This window comes from Phaenicophaeus curvirostris, chromosome 6, assembly GCF_032191515.1.
Source record: "Phaenicophaeus curvirostris isolate KB17595 chromosome 6, BPBGC_Pcur_1.0, whole genome shotgun sequence".
NCBI lineage: Eukaryota > Metazoa > Chordata > Aves > Cuculiformes > Cuculidae > Phaenicophaeus > Phaenicophaeus curvirostris.
Genome location: NC_091397.1, coordinates 8456963 through 8481204, shown reverse-complemented (window position 1 = coordinate 8481204; position 24242 = coordinate 8456963). Strand labels below are relative to the sequence as shown.

Here is a 24242-nt window from a genome sequence, read left to right as displayed (position 1 = left end):
AAATTACACTCGTTAATGGCCATGATAGAGAGAAAGAACATATCAAGTGGTTGGTTTGCCTTTTCATTACTGTTATCATGGGAAGAATACAGGAATTTCAGTACAGACTGAATGAGATCTTTGTACATTAACAAGCAATTTTTCTGTGTATGCAACACTGGATAGTTTTATTATCTGTGTGGGCTGTATTTCATGATCTACACTTTCTCATTTCAGATGTATCTGGCAAAGTCTGACTGTGCTGAAACCCAGCTGTAAAAGGACTCTGGCTTTTGAATATCATGGCAAGTAAGACATGAAATCCAACATCCTACACATTTTGGTGGCCCATGTGGGATTACTGGTTTTGGACTGGTCACAAGAGGGCACCATTTTACAGAGTCGATGGAAACTTTTTCAACGCTTGGAAAGAACCTTTAATAAATAATTGGATGTGATGTTTGGCAGAGGACCTGGCAAAGAACTGCATGTGGAGAGGAGCAGAGAGTCCCAACATGCAACTGCAAAGGAACTTGTACTGGATGAAGCAGTGCGAAGTTACACAACTCCATCATTTTTAAACTAATTGATGAGGGAATGAAACAATTAGTGTCAGCAAAGTACATAGCCTTCCCTTAGCATCTGAAGTCAGCTTGCCTGCAATGACTGGGCCAGTTCCTGTAGGCAGGAGGGAAAGTAAATATGAAATACGGAATTCTAATAAACCCTTTCATGTTTTTCTTATTCATACTGTGCTGGCTTGATAATTTAGCTATATTACGCATTCTGTTTCCATTATGAAAAAATATTCAGGAATATTACAATCATTGGCATATAATTCTACTTATAAAAATATCTTCCTTTGTGAAGCATTAGAAATAGAAAAGAAATAAAGAATAGATGTCAAATATTAATTTGTTTTAAGGTCATATCTTATGCATGCTACCGAGTTGGGTATTAGATACATGCTTCAAAGAAGAAGGTAATAGTAAACTTTCACAAATGCTGCCCCTAAAATTAAAATCTAGAAGGGAAATATGGAACACATGGAACAAATATACGTACACATATATGCTTGGTGATATTTAAAAAAAAAAAAGTTTTAACACATTTTTATGTCACATTTCACAGCCTGCAAGCTCAGGATTACCAGCTCCAAATTATGAAACTATTGTATCTCAGCATATATTTATTTAATGTTTATTAAAAGGTACAAGTGGAAGAATATATACTGCTCTAATTAATCCTTGGGGAGCACTCCATGTTCAGCAAATGTCCAAGAGCAGTGGAGCAAGCTTAGGGAAAACTACTGACTTAGGAAAATGTGCTTTGAAACACATTAAAATCTTCAACAGGGAATCAAAGTTGGTCAGGGTAGTGGCAAAACTGGAAGGAGAATAAGGAGGTAAAAGGTATCTCCAAATCATTAAAAAGCGTCCTGGCTTATACGTAATTCTTCCAAGAAATGCCTTGTAAAATGAGTCAGTCCATCAACTGAAGCAATAATAAACAGTGGTGAAAACAGCTTCACATGTCCCAGATTAGTGCATTAACCCCATTAGAGCACAGATGGGCCAGCTCAGCCCTCGCTGGCTCCACTCGCTGCTGATGTTGCCAGCTGGGTGAGCAACCATCTCAAGCTGCAGGAGCAGGTTTTGGGCATGAGCTCTTGTCCACTCACAAAAACAGGAAAATTGACTGTCCAGCCTGTTCAGATCCCTTTGCAAAGCCAAAGATTAGAGATGGAAAACATTCAAAAAATGGCAACAATGGTCATAAGGGCCATCAAGCAAAGTAAATAGGAGTAAGCTCCCAAGTAAGCAAAACGAAGCAGTTCCTCATGCATAAGGTCTTAGGCCAGTGAAACTAGTTGATGAAAGGCATGATGGATGCAAGAGCCTCCAGAGGACACTTGGCAGGTGACTTGGAAGAGAAATACGTATGAAGTTACTAAACAGAGAAACTACAAGAGGATCTGGTAATCCCCTAGCCTAAAAAGTGTGTGAAGCTTGTTGCAATCTTACTCATCTTTGTGCACACATATTTCTTCCCATGGAAACAGATTTTGGGCTGGGCAAGCTTTGATCTCTTCCATTCTTAATTGGATTATCACTGGTATGAGATTTGTTTATCTACATTTTAAAGTATAATTATATTCCCTTGATCAGTGGTAATTATCCAATTCTAAATTTCTTTTAATGAATTATAGAAGTCTACACTATTTCCTGTAAGGAAAAAAACCCCACTATTTCTTATATGTTCCAACAGCTTAATACAGACAGGAAATCCAAACTCACCAGAGACTTTCTTTCACAGATAAGTAAATCTTTGCCTGCCAAATCTTCAATTACAAATACCTGATATCAAGTTTAATTGCTAGAAATACAGATTTCCCAACTCCAAATTATGAAACTACTGTATCTCAGCATATGTTTATTTAATGTTTATTAAAAGGTACGAGTGAAGAATACATACTCCTCTAATTAATCCTTGGAGAGTACTCCATGTTCAACAAGTGTCCAAGAGCAGTGGAGCAAGCTTAGGCAAAACTACTGAGTTAGGAAACTGTGCTTTGAATCACATTAAAATCTTCAACAAGGAATTGGATGTGGTCAGGGTGGCAGGAAAACTGGAAAATTACCTTGGTTTAAAACAAGTTAGAAAAAAAAAAAAAGGAAAGGAATGGTAAGAAAGTTGTCTCCTACAGATTAGCAGGCACCTAAAAATGGACTGTGATGAAAGACATACTTTTCTGGAAATAACTTTTGAAGGTACTAGCAGTCTGTTGTAATCAGGATCAGCTGCTTAACCAGAGGCCCAAACACCCTGAAGAGCATTCCTTTCTCCATCATCCTTTTGCATCCCTCTCTTGAATGTGCTTCTTGCCTGACCCATCCTGCAACTACATACCTCATTTCTTCCCTCTGTTTTTTCCTAGATGTTCATCTCCTGCATACTCCTTTCCCAAAACTTTTCCACCCTTTCACCAGACTGATTGTCAGGAAAACCTTCTGCAAGTTCATGCAAACCTGCAGTCTTGATCTTACTTTCCTACAGTTCAAAACTTAACTCCCCACCCATCTGCACAGATTTTCTCAGTTCATCTAAGTCAAATACTGCCAGCCTCCTGGGTAAGGGAGGAGGCCATCACCCTCTGCTGTGTCTGGCTTGTCCCATCACTCAGGAGTATGGCTTTCCTTGCTTATCTCCCTCCTCTTTCCTCTGTTGCACTGCTCTGAAGAGGCAAAGGGGAAAAACAACTTTGTCTTAGTACATATTCAGTCAGGCTCCAATTATGGCGATCCTTTTAAAGGCTTATTGAAGACAATTTTGGTCACAGTAAATCCCCCTTCCCTGGGAACAGCTGGGAAATCATGGTTACCTGCTTTGCAAGTGTCAACTGGGGAAGCACAGCTATCAGTGTCACATTGTACGTCTAGTTCTTCACCTGGATTTTTAACTGACATCCACTGAGAGAACACCTAAGCCTTCTCCTAGCTAAATGCCTATATAACTAGTTTGTTTCCTTTAGCTCTGAGAGCAGTTGATTTTGATTTCAAACTAGATAAAACCAAACCAAACAACAACAACAAAAAAACAGATTCTTTTTTAACTGGCTTCAAACTGTCAAGCACATAGGCAGAACTGCCATGTGCATTTCTTTTCTTCCAGAAGCAGGAACACCACTGATGTGAGCCACATCTTCAGAAGTCCCCCATCGATGCAGTGTGCTGTTTCCTTCCTATTTCCATTCCTGCTCTTCTTTTTTTTTTTAATCAAAAGGCTCCCCCATGTGAACAGGGTGCAGGCACAGTCCATTTGCCTGGCTGGCGGGGTGAAAGGACCCAGCACTGCATTTAGCAACTTTGCATCAGCCACCAGCCATACAAAGCAGGGAAACACTGCTGTGCACCTTGGTGCAGCATAAAGTGACAATGAGGAGTAGCAAAAAGGACAGCTTCTACCTAATTCCCTTGGATTTTTACATCAAATTGGCAAAAAAATGTAACACACAAAGGAGCCCAAGTGGTCCTAATTTCCACACCTGTTACAGCTTCAAATTATTCTCCAGAGCCACCCCTCACTAGCAGACATGGTCACAGCAGGAGGCACCCTCTCAATACTGAGTTAATTTGAGAGAGAAGAACTAATTTTAGTGGAGCTGTGCTTGAAAGGGGAATAGGGAATCTGTTTTTGCTGACTGATATAAAAAGTGTAGGAAATCAGCTTGCTGGTTCAACCTGTGGGAGTGTGACCATCATGTTGCCTGTAGCCAGAAGCCTTTTTTCCCTGTTCTTTTTTGAAAAACCAGTGGGAACAGAATTAAGCATGAGTAGGTGTCAGTAGAATCCAGTCAAGGAGGAGATATGAAGTCTAAGGACATCTTTTACCTCTTCTAGCCATCTGATTAACTAATTGATCCCTCTGATACTACCCCTGCCACTAACCCTACCACCACAGGTGACATCACAGTACTGATTTTCAGGCTCATTTTCGCTCCTAGCACAACTCCAGCCTCTGCTCCTCCTTGTACATCCTCAGGATTCTCCCCACTTGCCTGGGCTTCTCCCTTGAGTGACTCTGCAGTCTGTCCTTTCTCTGCAACATCACACTGCCAAAACTCTCCTAATCACTCATCGCCTTTCATCTTGCTTTCCCAGGTGACCTTCATGCCACTGTCCCTGTCCCTGGGCTGGACTCTTCACTCAGCCTGGCAAGATGCAGAGATATACAAAATGCAGCAAATATAAAGCTATCACATTGAATGCCTGCGGCTGTTTTTTACTGCCTGTGGGTATTTAGATGTCCAGTACCTAAAGCCATACTTACATAAAGATTTGAGCAACTTGATCTAGTGGAAGGTGACTCTGCCCATGGCAGGAGCATTGGCACTGGATGATCATTAAGGTTCCTTTCTACACAAACTGTTCTATGATTCAATACCTCAAGAAGACATCTGACTCAGAGCAGTTACTGACACACATGGGAATGGTTAGAGTTCAGTAGGCTTTGGAGAAATTAGGTTACCTATGGAGACTTCTGAATATAGTGTTAGGCATATATGATAATCTTGACTTCTTCAAAGATAACAAACTACTCAAAAATCTGGCAAGCAAAGCCCCATATTTGACCATAACATTACTTCTGGTTTTCTAGGGTGCGATATTTTTCACAAACAGGACTTTGTCCAGTACATTTCCCCCTCTAAATTCGGAAGATGCTGTACACACCAAAGGATTATTTTCTCAGTCTGACCACAGCGTGTTTGTCCCACTGCAGAGAAGCTGGGCACTGAGGTATTGCTAAAGCCAAGCTCTCCCAAAACTTGTCTTGCAGACTGTATTAATTTTTAAAAGAGCCAAAGTGATTTCTCATTTCATTCTTTCTAAGAGTAATGAACAAAACAGCTACATGGCAGAAATGCTCTCCTCCATGGCCTAACAGAGTATGCTAAAAAGACATCAATTCCCAAGTTCCCTGTATTTAGTGATCAGGTTACTGTCACTACAGAACTTAGGCAATTGCCCAGCAGCCGAGAAGCAGGAGCATGACAACTTCTTTTCAGATTTCTTCATGAATCACAACAGAGCGTTTCTGAACCTCCACATGGAAATGTGTGAGCAGCACTGCCACACATTTCCATGAAGTGTTAGTATTTTCCTATAAAAATAAAAGTCACTCAGCATAAAGTCACCCTTACAGCTCCTTAGGGTTATGGCTGAATTTTCACTGAAACCTTAAACACTGTGAACCATCTGAAAAGCCAGCGTGTTCACAAAAATATTGCAGAAACAAGCTGCCATGAGGTAGGATATGAAGTCTGGCACACCAGAATCAGGAATGGAGTAAGTTTTCTTTGAACCATTAAGATCAGTAAGCCCACTTACTCGAGCCTTTATAACACAAATTTAAAATATATTGAAATTATTAACTAGTATGTCTGTTTAGTAAGGAGGGCTATGAAGTAAATACTCCAACAAACTAACCCCATTTTCTTTAGGTCAGATTTACACTAATGAAACAATCTGTGGGCAGTTTCTAGTTTACATTCATTCCAGATAAAATGAGAACCAGGCTAGTGTGTTGCCCTCACTTGGCAGCACCTGCATTCAGCGAGATGTAGCTCATTCCCCAGCAGACCCCAAACATGCAAAGCAAGACTGCAAACTGCACTGCCCAAGGAAGACCACTTTTTTCCCCTGGTGACAAACAGAAAGATAACTTTTCTTTCATGCCAGCAGCCCACCTCGCCAAAGGAAAGGCTCCTACTGCCTTACCATTTGGAGGATCACTTGGAAGCGGTCCATCTTATGACCCATAGATGAGAAGCCTGCACTCCAGCTAACCATGCTAGAGCTGCCTAGCTGAGCAATTTTAGTCTTTTAAGGGCGGTTAAAGCAGCACCTTAATGCAAACCCTTTTCACAATGAAAAATATTAGCACTTACAAAGTTCTCAATATCTATGCAAAGCAAACTATAAATAATTCATTTGCTCCACAAGCATCTACATAATTTGAAATGCATCAATGCTTTTATCAATACAGTGCAATGGATTTACACTGCAGAGACAGACTTGGGGGCATTTAGGCTATTCAAGTATTGTTGATCTGAGCATTATTACTGAAGGTAAACTGAAATAAATTACCTCAGTTACTACATGACAATTTTTTTTCAGCATGGTAAATAAAACTTATTAGTTCTAGGTCATTAAATTCAATATTAGGCTTCAAAAAGAGCCCAGAGATTCTATGATGTTATTAGGAGAACATGCAACAAAACATAAGCACTTCAGTATTAAAGATAAAAGAATTACTCTATTCTATTTAGATATTAGTTATTAATGCTTTTTTCTTACTTTTAAGATAAAAGCCTAGCTATTATTCTGAGATGTAAGCTAAGCACACAGTGGTTGTGGCTGTCATTGAGTTGCAGTTTCCCAAATAACTGAGTGATTTCTGAAAATGCCATTCAGAGCCTTTTGTTAATTTACCTGCTATTCCTCTTTGGGCAAGACTTTTGCCAGTGTTGCAGGTGAAGCAAGTAGGCAGGGACACAGAAAGCAGGACTTGATTTTTTTAAAGCCAAATTTCTATAATTCCAAATGTATCCTTTGGTGTTCTATGCCTCTTACCGCTTTAATATATCGTGCTCTTCATTCCAACCTTATTCTTCTCAATTAGCTACAACCTCTCTTCAAGGACTGTCTCACCATGTCTAGCCAGCATCTAGCACAAAGAAGATGCACTCCTAGTTGTAGCCTCCAGTCACTAACATGTAGCCATTGCTATGTACGCTCTGTCTTGCAAGATGCCAACAGCAAGGCTGGAAAAGCATCCTTTATAGAGTAGGTAAAGATGGCATGTTGTATTCAATCACTAACAATAGCCATGGGCAGTATATTATAGTCTGCTATTAGGTTCTCCTAATTACAACAGCAGCCAAGTTGTTCCAGTGTTGGCAAAATGTATTTTCCATTAAGGACAAAGAGAGAAGATAAGCATAAGTCTCTACAAGGGGTGTATATGATTCAGTGTCTACTGCATGCTTTGACATTGGACACAATGCTGCCTCCCCATGAAAAAAAAAAGCTCTTGAGATGCTGGGGGTTGGATTCATGACTGGTAGGAATCAGCTCCACAGGACCACAAAAGCAGCACTCCTAATCAAGCTGGCTTCTCAAGCCAGGTCCAGGTACTGACTATGAATTATTTTCAGAGCCAATCAGCTGTCTGAGCTGCTCTTCAGCATGAAATGCAGGTACCCTTCTTTATCCCATTTTTTTGTCCTACTTTATAGGAACATTGCAACATCCCAGCAAGCTTTTCAGAAACCTTAGCTAAAAATCCTGTGTGAGAGGAATTACAGGAAAAGCCTAATAGTTGTTAAGTCTCATCACCGAGTAATGTGGAGCTTGAGAGCAGAACTGCCAAGCAGTTAGAGACTAGACTAATGAACGGGTCATCTGTCATCCACAAGGCTAACAAAAGGCCTTCACAGGACACTCTTGATAGGGGGTGGAGGAAGATAAGAAAACAAGAACATTTCTGAATACAACACTTAAGATACACAGTATGAAATGAGCTGCTAATTGGAGCTCATATGCATGCTTAGCATCTCAGAGCATAATTATAGTTGTACAGTAAAGGGAAGTTCACAATAGAGGATAGTAATAGAATAGTATTATGCACTGAGTGAGGAGCAGAAGAGCACAGGAGGAGGCATGGAATGGATGAAAATGGAACAGAAACACGTCTTAGATTCTTTGCACTTGGATTGCAAGGTAGGGAGATGCCATTTGATCACCTGCACAATCTCAGATTTCCTGCACTACAGTACTGTACTTTAACATACATATACTATACTATTTCATACTATGTTGTTCTGAAGACTGAAACCTTCACACCTTCACATTAAGTTACATGACAGGGCAAATCTAAGTGACAGCAGTCCTTGGAAGTAGGACTAGAAATAAACTCTGGAGCAGTCCGTTCTGGTCTATGAACACACTGCCCCCCTTCAGAGGGCTCTTAATTGAGTCACTGCCAACAATGATCAGGGCAGTAGAGGACAGCAGCTGATTAAATAAGGTATACTTCACCCTCCCTAAGCTACTGGACAAAAGTGGATACTGGAATTGGAAATTCAATGGCATCACAGAATTCCTAAGAGGTAGAAAGTTCCATCATTGGCACGTCTCTCACTTTTTGCAAGTAAATTTAATTGGAATTCCAATTGAAAAGATGCAAACATATCCACTAACCAGCCATGAGTTAGTGGAGGTATGTCACTTTTGAGACTGATTCTCTTCCTCCCCCAGCCAGACCCCTTGAAAACAAAGAAATAACAGAGCAATCAATCAGAAATATATTTCCACTTTCCCGCTAAGAATCAAGAAAATGCTTAAACATCAGCTCATCCCATTAGTTTTGGTGAGCTTTCCACATACATTTAGGTGTCAACCAGAATGGAAACACTCTAAGTATATTTATAATTTTAACACTTGCTCTGAAACACAGTCCAGTCAAAGGGCAGACCTTGCTCCTTCAGAGGGTTTGAATCAGCCCCTCGCTTACTGGGAAGAACACAGATATTTTACTGATGATTCAAATACTGAAACGTGCATGTTTATTTGAGTGCAATACTCAAACATGTTTTATCTTCGGTGAAGCTACTGAACTCCCATCTTCTGCAATAATGAAGAGGGAAAGGAAGGAAATTGAGCTTTAAAGAACCAAGAGGATGGAATTTTGCAGATCTCTGAATGACCACGACATTTTGCTATATAATTAATAGAAGAATAGGAAGAAGGACAGACAACAGCAAACAACAATTGTGCGGATTCACTAACAAACGTAATTTTATTTGGTGAGTTGACATGCAATTTAAACATCCAACTTTTAAATAAGCAATTTTTCTGCTAAGGAATTGCAACAATCTCCTTATACTAAGTTTTATTGGTTTGGCTTTGGCATTTTCAGAGCCTTTCATTTCCATTCTAAAAACTGAGAATAAGAGAACACTTGCAACGTGTGCTTGGGAATCAGGCTATTGGTCTCTCACATTGCTTGTCAGGGACTTTAATCAAGATTTCACCACTTAGCCAGGTAAAGAAAGCTGTGACAAGCAATCATAATGCAGAAAACTAGTTAATGTGGTGAAACGGCTTTGGGTCGCTGTATGAATGACACTGCAGATTAGCATCTTGCCCTTAAAGTGCATTCATCCTCAGCTAAATCTACAGAATATCTATTGGCTTCATAAAATTTCTCTATCAGTATCACTGCTATTGGTAGCACAGCAACAGAATAAGTCCTTCTAAAATACCCATGAACATTTAAAAGCACAATAAAACTTTGTGCTTTGTCCTTTACAGAAACAATATTTCAGTAATTTCAGATCAGTCAAGACCAGTGTTGAGAGTACATGGGAGGATGGAAATGGATGTTAAAACATTCAAGACTGGAATCTTAATAAAAGTTTATATGGCACCAATGTGTGATGATAATTGGAAAAGCATGGGAAATACTGTTTTTATATAGAAGACTGCAGTTTTATGGAAAATATGCCTTACATACGGCAATAATTCTTTCTCTGTTACTGCAAAAGTTTATTTAATTCATTATCATTCCCTCGTATTCTAGCAAATAAAGAAAATCATAGCATCATGGAATCTTAGAATAGTTTGGATTTGAAGGGACCTTTACACATCATCTAGCCCAAGCCCCTAGCAGTAAGCAGGGACATCTTCAACTAGATGGGGTTGCTCAGAGCTCCATGCAACCTGACCCTGAATATTTTCAGGGATGGGGCATCTCCCAGCACTCTGGGCAACCTCTTCCAGTGTTTCACCACTCTCACAGCAAAAAAAAAAAAAATCTTCCTCTTTTTCTTGTCTAAATATACTCTCTTTTTGTTTAAAACCATTGCAACAGGCCTTGATAAAAACTTTACCCTACTACTTTCTTTTAAGCCTACTTTAAGTAGTGAAAAAGCTGTAATTAGATCTGCCCAGAGCCTTCTCCTCTCCAGGGTAAACAACCCCAACTTTCTCAGCTTCACAGGAGAGGTGTTCCATCCCTCTGATCATTTTTATGGCCCTCCTCAGGACTCACTCCAACAGGTCCACAACTTCCCTGTGCTGGGGACTCCAGAGCTGAATGCAGTACCCCAGGCGGTGTCTCACTAGAGTGGAACACAGGGGCAGAATCACCTCCCTCAACCTCCTGACCATGCTTCTTTTGATGGATCCCAGGACATGGTTGGTTTTCTGGGCTGTGAATGCACATTGCTGACTCATGTCCGGGTTTTCATCCACCAATACCCCAGGTCTTTCTCTACACAGCTGCTCTCAATCACTTCATCCCCCAGCCTTCACTGATACTGGGGGTTTCCCTAAGCCATGTGCAGGATGTTGCAGTTGGTCTTGTTGAACTTCATGAGGTTCACATGGGCCCACTTCTTGAGCTTGTGCAGGTCCCTTTGGATGGCATCTTATTCCTTAGGTGTGTCAACCACACCGCTCAGCTTGGTGTCATTTGTAAACTTGCTGAGGCTACACTTGATCCCACTGTCTATCACTGATATTAAAAAATACTGCATAGCAGTAAGGGTCTCAAGGTCTCATTTCTTCTTCCTTCATGAGGGACATTAGGGATATCAGGTTAAAAAAAAAAAAAAGAAGAATGTGAGACAAATAACTCTGAATTACAAATCACCTAATACTTCCATTATCCTTACTCTCAGAGAGTGGTTATGGGAAGAACCATTGCCCCAGATTATGCAATGTGAAAACAAGCTCCTGCCTGTTGGCAGGTGTGTTTGTGAAGGTTTGAATCATTTGCAGTTCCTTTCCTCTGTCATTGAATTGGTGGGAGAAATCAGAGACAGCTGTGCTGCGTGCAGCTGGGGAATGTGTTAATTCAGCACTACCCTTTAACACTCCCTTTTTTCATTACAGGTATTAAAATTGTTTCCAATGGGCATAACAGACAAGGAAAGCCAGACATGAGGAAGGATTTGATCCAATTCCCCATTAAATTCAGAAGAAAAACTAATAACTTCAGTGATAATAGGAGTTGGACTGTAACCTACATGAATGACACACCACAATGCATTTTATTCTTGCCAAAGCTTGTTCTGACTGCAGCATTTCCACTGAAAGCTGGAATCTACATCTCCCAAACAGTTCTACTCCAGCAAGTACTACATGCATTAATTCAAGTATTATTTGGTTTTCCCTTGACTAGAAAACATAAGGCAGCAGAGGATAAAATGAGCACATGGTTTGTGTGAAATCACCAGCCCAGCTGCCACTGGACCACTGTTTGCCTGTTGCTTAGCAATGCTTCACCTCTCTGCTGGAAAAAGAATTGTTTTGATGAGGGAATAAACCTGAAGTTTTGTTTATGGTAAAATAACAACTGTGATTGTGCTCCAACCAGTAATCCCAGCCATGTGTTACATCGTCTATTGAATGCTAGAAGCTTTTTGGGACAAAGGCCATGATTTTCAATGCCTAGCTGTGAGCCCACTGGAGAGCCTTAAAGAAAAAAACACATGGTAACGGAGCAGTGGTGTTTGCATATTTATCAGGAGGGAAGCTGGAACTGGAAACTGAGGATTGAATTTTGGGGCGTGTTTCTGAGCAACCAGCTCTAACTGTCCTTCCTTGAGCGGGGAGTTAGACAAGATGATCTCCTGAGGTCTCTTCCAACCCCAACTACTCCTTGATTCTGTAACTTCAGGACACAATAAAGAATAGAAAGAAGAAGGAAATAAAGAATAGATGTCCAGAGAGCAAGGAAGTGAAGCAAAGACAATGCAACACGTTCATGCCTCACTCACCAGTTATCCATTTAGCCTCTGGGTCATGAATTTTGAAATCTTCACTGAAGAGATCTTCCACTGTTATCTTCTTCTTCTGAGACAAGCTGTTATCTTCAGCTGTAAAACATTCAAGAAAATCATGCCATTACTTCTACTTTGAAATGTATCTGAAGTACAGCAACTGTGAACAGAGTCTTGTCATATCTCATCCAGAAATGGTCCACACTAAGCTTTCTGTTACACATAAGCCCCTTTACACTGTCAGTGTTATAAAAGGCTCACACAGTTGTTCACAAACAGAAACTTCCTGGTCATTTATGGCTGGACTTAGCAACTACAAAAAGACCAAAATATGGTCCAAACCACACATTTTCAGATTTAATCTGATCAAAAAAGATTTTAAAAGTCACGAAAACCCACCTATAGACATCATAGAGCCATATAATGCTGACTGTTCCAATGAATATTAAAGTTGCTTAGCACTAAGACTATTCTGAAATCAGTTAGATTTTTTTAAAAAAATACAATTAAAAGTGACCAAGTTTTCATAGCTAACATTGGTATTTCCTTAAAAACTATCATGCAGAACCACAGTTGGAAAGTTATTTAGCCTTATGAGGGAATTCATAAAAGATTTCCATGGGAATCAGACTTCAGAAAGATTTTTGAAAAATCTATGAGACATAACCCTAAATCATTAGGTGTTGCACAGCTGCCCCATGCTATTTTTCATTTTTAGTGAAATGACATACTGTTCCATTTGTAAACGTTAAAACCTGAGCAGCTTTTACATTGAAGGACATAGAATCATATAAAATCCTGAGCTGGAAGGGACCCACAAGGATCATCAAGTCCAACACCTGTCCCTGCATAGGATTCACACATACACAAGACTGCTAGTTTAAAATACTGTAAAATCAGCTTGCAATAAACAGTGTCCTTCATTTATTTCATGCTTCCTAACTCTTCTCTGTAGCACTTTGCTTTCCTTACAAAAAATACTTGCTGTACCTCTTCCTCCACTGTCCTTCATACTGTCCTCATTTCTTATGGATCAGTCACAGGATGCCAACAGATTTCTGGCACTAAGCACAAAACTGATTTCTGTCTGCACATGTATTATTACTAAAAGGAAATCTGTCTCATCTTAGTATGCCACCAAGACTAAACACGCATAAATTAAACCAAATAAAGCCAAGGAACAAACTTAACCACTTAAAGTTTGCCACACTAGCATCTTCTCTCATGCCAAAATTATACCTTCTCATTTCTATGACCACATCTCCACTATGCAGCAGTTTTCATAAACACAACATGGAGGTTCCTGGGCCTGATATGTTTATGTTGTTTGGACCAATTGATTCTTGGGCCTTACGGATGATGAGAGTACATATTACATCATAGAACCCCATACTAGGTGTTCAGTTAATATGAAAATGTATTTTTAGTTTCTCAAAGCTAAAATTTTTAGAGAAAAAACTGAAACCAACTATTTTGACTAATATATTCTTTCTTTTATTTTTTTTTCTAACAGCATTTTTTTTCTGTTATGACAAGCAGTCATCTCCTAAGAATAATTTGTTTCCAACATCCATTTTTTCTGAAAAAATATTTTCATGGAAACCTTTCAGTCAGTTTAAATACATTTACTATTTAAAGGAACATATGAGGCTACATTCTGAATTTTTCCACAGCAGGTATGTGTGCTTCAGTATCTCTCCTCACTACACCATCCCCATGCCTGAAATCCATTGGTATTACACAGCCTTATCCATCCTTAACATTGTTTAGTACTAAACTTGTTACACTGAAAGCACTGGTGATTAGAAACATTAGAAAAAGGCTCTCTGAAGGCATTTGTTAGAGGAAATAAGTCTTCTTTACCACACTAAATTGAAGCCTTGGGGCTACCTGAAACCACTGAAAATTACCCAAGAAGTATATTTTGTTCCACTCAAAGGTGTTCCAGTATGAACAATCACTTTTACCAAATTACAGGATATTCTTCAATTTTCTTATTTTTTCCAAGTCTGACTGATGTTTCAATCACACTACTTAATGTGGCTTCCAAATACCAAGACATATTAATAAAAGTCCTCGGCCAAATCCCTCTGAGTGTCAGAATTATGCAAAGTTCTTCTGCATAATTTTATTTATTAAAATGGAAAATATAGGTCACAAGAACTCCAGAAAACTCCAATTGGTTCCTACCATGGTGTAAGGTCCCAGTGCTGGATACCCTAGGAGATTAGGTGGTGCAGAACAGGAGGTCAGAGCCCACATACAGCCTTGGGCTACAACTGTTTCAGGCACTGCTTCCAAAACACCATCCCAATGAACATGTACACCCTCATTCCCACCATGAAGGCAGAAGGATGTTTACAAGCAACCTCTGTGCTGAAGATTTGGGAAGCGGCAGGGTGGGAAGTTGTTCTCCTTCCCTCTTTATGTGCACAATGGACACAGCCTGCCTGGGAGCTGCCCCACCTCTGCGCCTTCATAGTACTTTGAACTCCTCGTATGGGACAGCAGGAAGGAGAGGTAGCAACTGAAGTGTGAATGTACACACCTAGGGGCCTCCCTAAGGCATCTTTCTTGTCCAGATTCCCTCACTGTCTCCTGTCATTGACTGTAATAGAATCATAGGATGGTTTCGATTAGAAAGGACCACAAAGGTCATCCAGTCTAACACCCCTGAAGTGAGCAGGGACATCTTCAACTCAATGACATTGCTCAGAGCTCCATCCAACTTGACCTTGAATGTTTCCATGGATGGGGCATCTACCACCTCTCTGGGCAACCTGTTCTAGTGTTTCACTACCCTCGATGTAAAAAAATTCTTCCTAATGTCTAGTCTAAACCTCTCCTCTCTTAGTGTAAATACCATTACTCCTTATCCTATTGCTACAGGCCCTCCTAAAAAGTTTTCCTTCATCTTTCTTATAAGCCCCCTTTAAGTACTGAAAAGCCACAATAGGTCCAATAACTGCAATAGGTCCTATAATGAACTATGTACAATATTAATCTCAGCCACAGAGATTGGGGAGAAAAATAACTAAATAAATCAATCAATTTTTTTTTTTTTAGATTAGATTTACTGACCTCTCATTTCACACACAGGTATGTCAGAGAAATCATTAAAAATGCCTGCCTTATTCCTCTGGCCCCAGTGGAGATATTCAAAGAGGAAGACATGCAATCGTGGGATCTCAGGTAGTCCTCCCTCTTCTGAGGGGCAGTCTCTGAGCATGTCTTAGAGTGTCTAAGCCAGGTGGCTGACGCAAGTTGTGTCCATACCTGGTGCAGAGATCTTGAGGCCTCCTTGGGTTTATGGAAGGAGAGGATTAAGCATGTGCCACCCCTTTTTTTGCGCTCATGTCCCAGATGGCAGCAGCCAATCAGGATCTGATAGCACAGTAGCATAGTGGTACAGGTGGCACAAGGACTTGTGATTTTAGTGCCAGATCAGAAATCCACCATCCAAAAAGCAAAGATACACGCTGAGAGAACCAAGTGAAAACCTTATCAGTTTTATTTTTTATGCAATATTAAAGGTATGATGGGAACCCTGCTTAGTCAGACCTTAGGGCTGCATCTGTCTGCACCTCATCCTTGAAGTCAGCACTGGATTGATGAAACCTTGCACTCCAGAACACAAGCAGATCAAAGATCTTTCAAACTCCCAGAAAATTTAGAACAGAAGGGAAAAAGGCTGTGAGATGACCACCCTGAACTGTTTTGCCTCTGCAAAGGACTGGTACTGCAGTACTAGTCCTTTCTTTCAAGCATCTTCTTAACTCCAGCAATGATCAGAGGTTGCTTGATGGGTTAGGAGGCTTCAGTCACCTTTGGGTGCCCATCTTTCTTTCCATCATCCCTGCGATCAATGTCAGATGATGTTCTCATACAACTCTTGGGCTACTATGCACTGCAAGCACGTGAGTGAGTGTGTGTCCATGAATGTCCACTTCTCAGCAGACTTGACCCAGTAGACCATGAACTCCCTTCCCACCTCAGCATGCTGGCTCTATTCCCAAGTAAAACTAAGCCCCTTTTCACCCAGAAGACCTCCCTGCGTCGAAAAGACCACATCCAGACAAGGCAAACTGGCAGCCTCTTTCCCTTTTTTAAAATTCCACTTTTTTTTTTAATGGCATATAATACACATTTACATATAACATCTGTGAACAAACAAATTACACTCCTGCACAGCTGGTCACAGGATATTTTCTTGCTCTTCCCAAATAGCAAAAGTCATACTAAGCTTATGAGGTGATGCATTTGGCTGTCTGATAGCATGCTGTGAATTTTTGCTACAGAATGACTACCTCAATATCATTTCTGAAAAATGTTTCCTAATTATTTTGTAAAAATTTTAATGTGGAATTTGGTGTACTTTTTTCCAGCTAAAGGTCAGATTTGAAGGGAATGAACCTGATGCATATTACCAGAAAGCCATATGTTGCAACAAGTGAACAACCACCAAGTAGGAAAAGCTCAGTCCCACACTTTTTTCATTTGTATAAAGAGCTTCACATGTTCAAAAGTGGATGGAATGCCAGGACTCACACACATGAAACCAGAGTCCTTCACTGTAGGCAACTGTGTGCACGTGGTATACTGTAGTGTAAGAAATGCAAGCTTTCACCAGTTACTGCTTCTTTTGAGAATACTGTTCTAGTATACTAAAGGATATATAAAACTCAGAAATGGTGAAGCTTTATTAGGATTTTATTAAATAAGACCTAAGAACTAGCCAGCAATAAAGCACTGCTATTGTAATTACAGTGTCTGCTGAATGCAGAGCACACTGTAACCAGTTTGTGATCCAATCTTTAGGCAGGGTGAATGACCTGCCTCTGAGTAACCCAAAACAGCAGGAATTTCACCCTTTCTAAAGCCGAATCCAGAGCCAAAACCTTCTTTAAATATTGAAGAGATATAAATCCCTTTCCTCCTCAATCATTAGAGACCTTTATCAGCATCTATCCTCCTAAGCAGACCTCTGCCATCTCCCACCTTACTGCTCATTCTTGGTTTTGCAGGAGACTACCCTGACTTTCACAGTATTAGGAAATACCACCATCATGATGCAAGTTATGCGTCCAGTTAACTACTTTTCTTTGTCTGAATATGAACTACAAGCCTGGATGTTGCACTTTATCCCATACTTGCCTCAAATTACGCTCTGTAGGGATGGGATAGGACAGCACAGCACAGTATTATGCTCAGCACTGGGTTTAGAGCACCTCTGCATTGCATCCCTTGGTGTTACGCTCCAAAACAGGCTTTTGAAACAAAAGCGCTAGTTTCCCAGCCAGGGAGCAGACCAAGATAGACAGGCACAAGTAAGGAATTCAGAGATAAAATTCAAAAGGACATTTGTACTAGCAGGACAGCGTCAGGCTAGACTCCAATGTTATTATGAGAAGGAAGACTTTAACATTTTGAAGTACTTGCAAGCACTGTGCTTTGCCATGTCAAACTGAATCTGCTTGAGACATTTCCAGTGAACCAGTTTTAGTTTTTTTCCCTCTGATGCCACTCTCACATGTAGCAGATGATCTCCATCTTATGCACAAAACCGCAAAACTGTTTCTTCTTCTTTCCCACTCCTCCTGTCCCTTCTTCGCCTGTTGTTCAAATAGCCATCACTTATTTTTCAGCTTGACTACAAAAAGATAAATATTTCCTCTTCCAGTGAACTATTTTATGGCAGGTAAATGCAGAGTTTGCTTCCCCTTTGGGACAGGCTTCTCTCTCTTCCCCACTCCTACCTTGTTGGGATGTGCTACTCATCAGGATTAGCAATGTAATAATAAACTAGCCTCAACATTTTGCTTAGCACCGGCTGGTAGGAAATGGCTGTGAAACGATTCTCCTGTTACTCAGTACCATAACGTGTTCTCATAACAAGCTGCAGGGCCAGTGGCCCAAGAGAAGACTAAGCTTGGCAGCTGCCAAGCCACAGCAGCAACCTAAGCTATCTGATTTTACCCTTGGCAGAGTCTCACCATGAAGCACTCTGGATCCATAATAAAACAGAAGTAGTAGTGAGCTTAGAGTTCTTGTATATGTATGTAGAACACAGTCCTATAACCCTGGCAGGGGGAAAAAATAACCCAATTCCAGTTTGCCGGCATTTCAGGTAATCGGAAATCTCAAAAAATACAAATGGAAATTTTAGCATAGAAAATTATTTTGTGTACTCCCAAGTTGTAAGCACAGAGACACTCTCAACAGTGCTATCTGGAATTGTTACTGAGTACATACCAATAACTGCGTGATTAATGTGTATACATGCTCACATATCCCAAACAGAATACCTTTGTGTACTCACATCCAAATGTAAACACAAAAATATACTTGTGAATTTTATTTATAAATGAATGTGGGTATTTCACATTCCCAATTCATACTACACAAAAAAGATGGTCATCATAATAACTCATATTTACTTGTGTCTTCCTAAATTAGAAAGCATAAACTAGATCTCAACGATCAGTACATCTTTTCTGTCTAGGCACTTACTTGGATTTTATGTGTGATTTTCTCTATGGAGAAGTGGGAGTAGGGTCAAGAGAAGACCTAAATGAGGTCTATAGTGGAGGCTAGTATTGAAATCAGAGCTGCTAAATCCTCACCAGCTATCATTCTGATCATACTTATGAAGAAATCATTATTACAAATCGTCTTGTAAAAGGAATGACTCATGACTTCAACTGTATTTAGAACCGTAAAGGTATGTTTACTCTTCTCCCCATATATCCAACTATATCGAATCCTGCTCTTGATGGAAGTGGCACACATGGTCTCATCTATGCAGTGCAAGCCACTGACAACTTCTTCAAGACCACAAGTGTGGGTTTAGGAATCTATACTTCAGCATGTATTTTTGAAAACTTTGGGGCCTCACTTCTGTAAAATATAAGGTGATATTTCCATGCTTAGTGGGTAAGGGATAATATTTGTCCCTGCAAGTAATGGTGCCTGATGTTAGTAGAGTCCACAGACCATGCCCAAAACATCTCACAGATGAACTGCACTGTTCAAAGATGTTAAATCTGAACCCTAGCAAAGGCAATTTTTAAAATGAACCTTAATTAAGTTTAATCTTAATTAATTAAATTAATTAATTAGTCCAGCATGGCCATGTGCTGCTTACATTTATATTGAAAACTTCAGGTTAGCATGACATAAACTGAATGTGGCATGATGATACATAATCAAAAAGATAACAGCGATAGTTTCATTAATTTTCACATTAATTCAGTGAAGTCCTGTTTTTCTTGATTTGTCAATGTCTCCAGTCTACCACCACTGGACTGTGGGATAAGAATTATTAAAGATGGCCCAAGTCTGCTGAACTAGATGTCAGTTCAGATACTATGAGCTGGTAATTTCTGTCCCACAACTTTCATCTCACTTTTCCACTTCACTGTCCTGTGCTCTTCCATTTCCTATGTTTTCATTTCTCTTGCCACCATTTCCACCCTCAGCTCTGTCCTCTGCCCTGCTGCCCACTAGAATCACTTGCATGTACTCATCCAAGGAGCCTCTTTTTTTCTCCTCTACATCCCTCTGCAGGGGACCTTCTACCACCTTCTGTTATGTAGCTGTTTACCCTTTCTGACACTGAATCATCTTTTCTGTGTCTCTCCTCTCATTTCTCTCTTTCATTTGTCTTTTCCTATTCAGGTCACAATCTTCTCTGAGCTGCAAAAGTGCATTATTTCTACTCCATAAGCAGTCATGGAAATTTAAAGGGCTGTATAAATATGTAATAATCAATAACCATAATGATATACACTAAAATTCAAGCCTACCACCTCAGTGGTGTCAGAGAAGTAATTTACAGAGCTTTTGTGCAGAGAAATTTTCAGAAACTTGGTAAGGGGATTAAGCTAAAGAATCCCTTATTGGGAAGCTACAAATTATTTGCTGTGGTTAAGCACTATCTGACTCATAGTTACCTGGGATTTCTTTGTAAACTGGAACACTACGGTCTGATTTAAAAATCAATAGATGGGATTTAAGTGCCCAAGCATATGCTCTAGGATATACTGTCAAACTGGTGGTTGCTGTCTCTCATACCCTGGATCATCTGAACTGACACTCCCCACCTACCTTTAGGCAACCAAGTTTCACCGTTGTACCTTCAACTCAATGGCCCTGATCTTTGAATCAAAATATAAAAGTCTAAAACAATCTACCTAAGAATGGCCTTGAACTCTGCGTCACATCAAGCTAAAGAGCAGGAAGGATGATTCATTTGATGTTAACTTTGCAGTCAGTTTGCAATCCCTTTACCCTTGGAAGTGTAAAATTGCAGAAGAAAAACAGAATGGAAGTGAGTTAAAGGTCATAAATACCTGGTGTCAGTAGTATAACAGATGTGACAATCAGGGAGCAGATAACAAGAATAACAAGTAAGGCAATTGCAATTCCCTTCCAGTTTCTTTGTGGAGGATTACTCCCCACCAGCTCCTAGAAACAACAAAAGAAAGTGAACATTCAGAAAAGGCACTTCAATAAGGAAATGAACAGTAGAACTCAAACAGCAACACATTCCCACAGAACTACACCATGCACTCTGTGACCATGGTGGGTGAGGCCCATAAGACAAATACAACTCATGCCATTACAACACATCGTGGTATTCATTTTATTCATTCCAAGTCAGATTATACAATGAATAAATGCAATGCACCCATAGGATGCTCAGTAGAATAATCCACACATCCCACCGCCTCCTTGCATTCAGACACCAGCTGCCTACATCAGCTCTCATCTAAACTCACTTATCAAAAGCCGATTTCCTACCAACTCTCATTAAATCCAAATAAAGAGCTTTACTGTAACCTTCAAGAGACTTCTATAGTAAGATGCCAGAAAAGCATACAGGAAGATAAATAATTCACAGGGGCATGTATGGAGATAAGAAACAATATGGATATCCCCATGGCAAACCTTTCTGCCTTCTCTGAAAACATCACATCTTCTCAGGCCACCTTGCATGCATTCTGAGGTTGGTAGGTCTAAGGACATGGAAGACTGGCTTCACATCTAGTATATACATTAAATATAATCACATCCTTAAAACTTTAGAACAAAAGTTCCGTCAATATTGACTGATTAACTTTGACTTCCTTGAGGTTGCACAATATGTTCTGTCTATGATGTATACAGCACCCCTGCTCTCAAGATTGAGGTTTTTATGAAGTGCTGCGTTCACAGTCAGATCTTAAATATTTATTGAACTTTATCCTTTTCATGATTTTGCTGGATTCCCTTCAGCATTATGCATTAAATGTGATTTCATTCATGCATTGAAGCATCCCCAGGAACCATATGAAACATCAGTGCACTCCACTTTCCTGGAAGGCTGAATTCACTCAAGGGATCTGGCCTCACAGCCAAAACAACTCTAGATGCTTCTCTTCGTTGACTTCACCGATTTAGAATTTTCTCCTCATTTTGTTTATCATGAGAGATGGTGGCTATAAGATAGACCTGTTGGTACTTCCTTTAAAGATTCTTCTTTTTTTTTTTTTTCTATTTTTTTTTTCAGGAAAACAAACGCCTTCATAATAACATTAAGTTTTTCTGTAATTCAGAGAGTTTGTTTTACTTACAGTAACTTTTTTTTTTATACACAGCAACATGACCTGAACAGGAAGGTCAGGCAAACCTCATAGTTTTGCTTTTAGGAAACACTGGGAAATATTTTTCAACTTTTTCCATATCAAGAATCCATTCCACAGAAAAAGATAATGTTGAGACTGTCCTCCTATACGTTTGGGGATCTATCTGTTACAAAGGCTATACATCTGCAATGGAAAGCCAGGTTTGAGGCATTAGGCATCTGAGGTAGCAACTGTATTTCATTATTTATTCTAGTTCTGGAAAAGACATAATGGTTCTTTTCCTTCTGGCAAAGAGGAGTAGAAGTTAGCACCCTCTCTCCTCCTTGCCTTTTCCTCATTTGAACTTGGCTTTCTATTTGAATTGAAAAATAATTAGAAGGAACAAATTTATAGTTTATTATTCTCACTGGAGAAAAATCTGAGAAGTAGGTCAGGAGCCTTGAGAAATGCAGTTTTGTCAACAAAAACCCAGAAAGAATATAAATATTTGCATTTTTATACTGTCCTCACCATAAGCACAAATGCAAATATTAATTACTTTAGTCTTCTAGCACCCTTTTTTTTTTAGGAAAATCGTATGGCCCCATTTTTCAGGTGATGCAAATAGGCTCGAAAAAGAAATAAAGCCAGGAAAGGAATCCAGGGCTTCTTAATACATGGCAGAAATATTCTTCCCTTCACAGCAGGGCACAGTGGGACCTAGATGGATGACAGGAGAACTGAGGAGAAGCAGCTGAAAAACCACAGTGCCTCTACCCAACGAAGTCCTAACACTGTCTGAAGGACAGATGTAAGGTGCAGGCAAAACTCAAGACTGATAACAACAGTCACGTTCCTGAAAATAATATCTCACTTTTGAATTGTTATAAAGTTTTAAAATTTAAAAAAAATAGTTCATGAATGTGAATTAGTCCTACAAATACAAATGTAGTCCATAAGCTTAACAAAACCTTGCAATAAGTGAAGTATTCCCATTCTTGGGTCCCAATGTGATAGAAATCCACATGCATGCTTAAGCTCTCAGGATATCAATACTTCCACTGAATCCATTATCACACCATAATCCCATTAAATCTTCAGTCACTCAACTGATATTTGAGAAGAATCACAACAAAGGGATTTTCTAATGTAACAAGAAAAGGAAAACTATTCATAAACAAAACATCGGGGTTTAATACACTGCAAGGAAACAGAAAGGAATGCTTTCACTTTCTTTTCAAAATTCCATCAGGAAATTTCCCCTGATAAAAAGCAAGGAGAGTTAAATGATATTTCAAAGAAAGGTAAACAGCTTTATTCAGATGGGATTAGAAAGCAGCTTTTTCGTTCTTCTCGGACATTTTAAGTCTTTTTCAATGGAGTCACTTATACTAAATCAGCACACATCACACCATACATATGCTAGCACTGATGTCTTGGATCTTTCCTATCTATATTTCTGTGGATTCCTAGGGATGTTGTTGGGTTACTGTGAACAGCTTTTATTTTCAAGACATTACAGGCTCACCACTGGTCCATGATACCCCATGCTCTTTGCAGTCAACTCTCACCCTTCAACAGGAGTCCCCACAACTGGATATCAGCTGCCTATTCATATTACTCAGGAAAGCCTCTGTGCTTGGAACTGAACGCAGGACAGTGATTAATTAACCCCTAGATAGGTACAGATTCATACACAAAATCACGTTCTTGAAGTGGCACCTCGAAGGATTTATTTCCAACTCACAGCACAAAGCTATAATTTGCCCGTTCTTGAAAGTTCTCAGCTTGCAGATGCAAATACAGAGATCTAAACCAACAAGAAAGCTGATGCTCTTTGTGAACAATGGATGTTAATCCTAAATATGCCACTTTAGTTTTAATACTAGAATATAAGCATATTAAAGAAATGGAAATAAACCAAGCACGCACAAAATGATTCTACTTAAAACAACATAAAAAGGAAACTTTAAAACAAAGGCACTCATTGGTAGGAGTCACCTACTCTCTGCTTCTCACGAAGAACTAACACAATGCTTGCACGACCTCTCCAAATACGCTAAAGCCCTTCAGCCCAGTTTTTCTCCTTTTTTTCATTTGCTGTTTTTTTCCCATCCCCTTCCTTCTCTTACATAAAACCTTAATTGTTTTTGGATTAGGAAAGAGAAAGCAGATGTTACCACAGGTTTTAGCATACGCACACTTCATTGATGCTGCATATTGAAAACTGTAAATGTTATCACTTTCATCTTCATTTATGATTGAAAAATAACGCTACCCACCTGTGAAGTTGACTTTGAAGCCATAAA

At 39.6% G+C, this 24242-nt stretch overlaps 1 protein-coding gene across 5 annotated transcripts in view; it reads right to left on the bottom strand.

The window, feature by feature from the left end:
- The window catches only part of DPP6 (dipeptidyl peptidase like 6), a 568651-nt gene that overhangs the window by 159193 nt on the left and 385216 nt on the right, over positions 1–24242 (bottom strand). For all 5 annotated transcript variants that reach the window (XM_069859300.1, XM_069859303.1, XM_069859299.1 and 2 more), the window contains exons 2-3: positions 20680–20794; positions 12326–12424 (exon numbers count right to left, since the gene is read on the bottom strand). In XM_069859300.1, coding sequence (XP_069715401.1) covers positions 12326–12424; positions 20680–20794 — 214 coding nt within the window. The remainder of the gene's footprint in view (positions 1–12325; positions 12425–20679; positions 20795–24242) is intronic.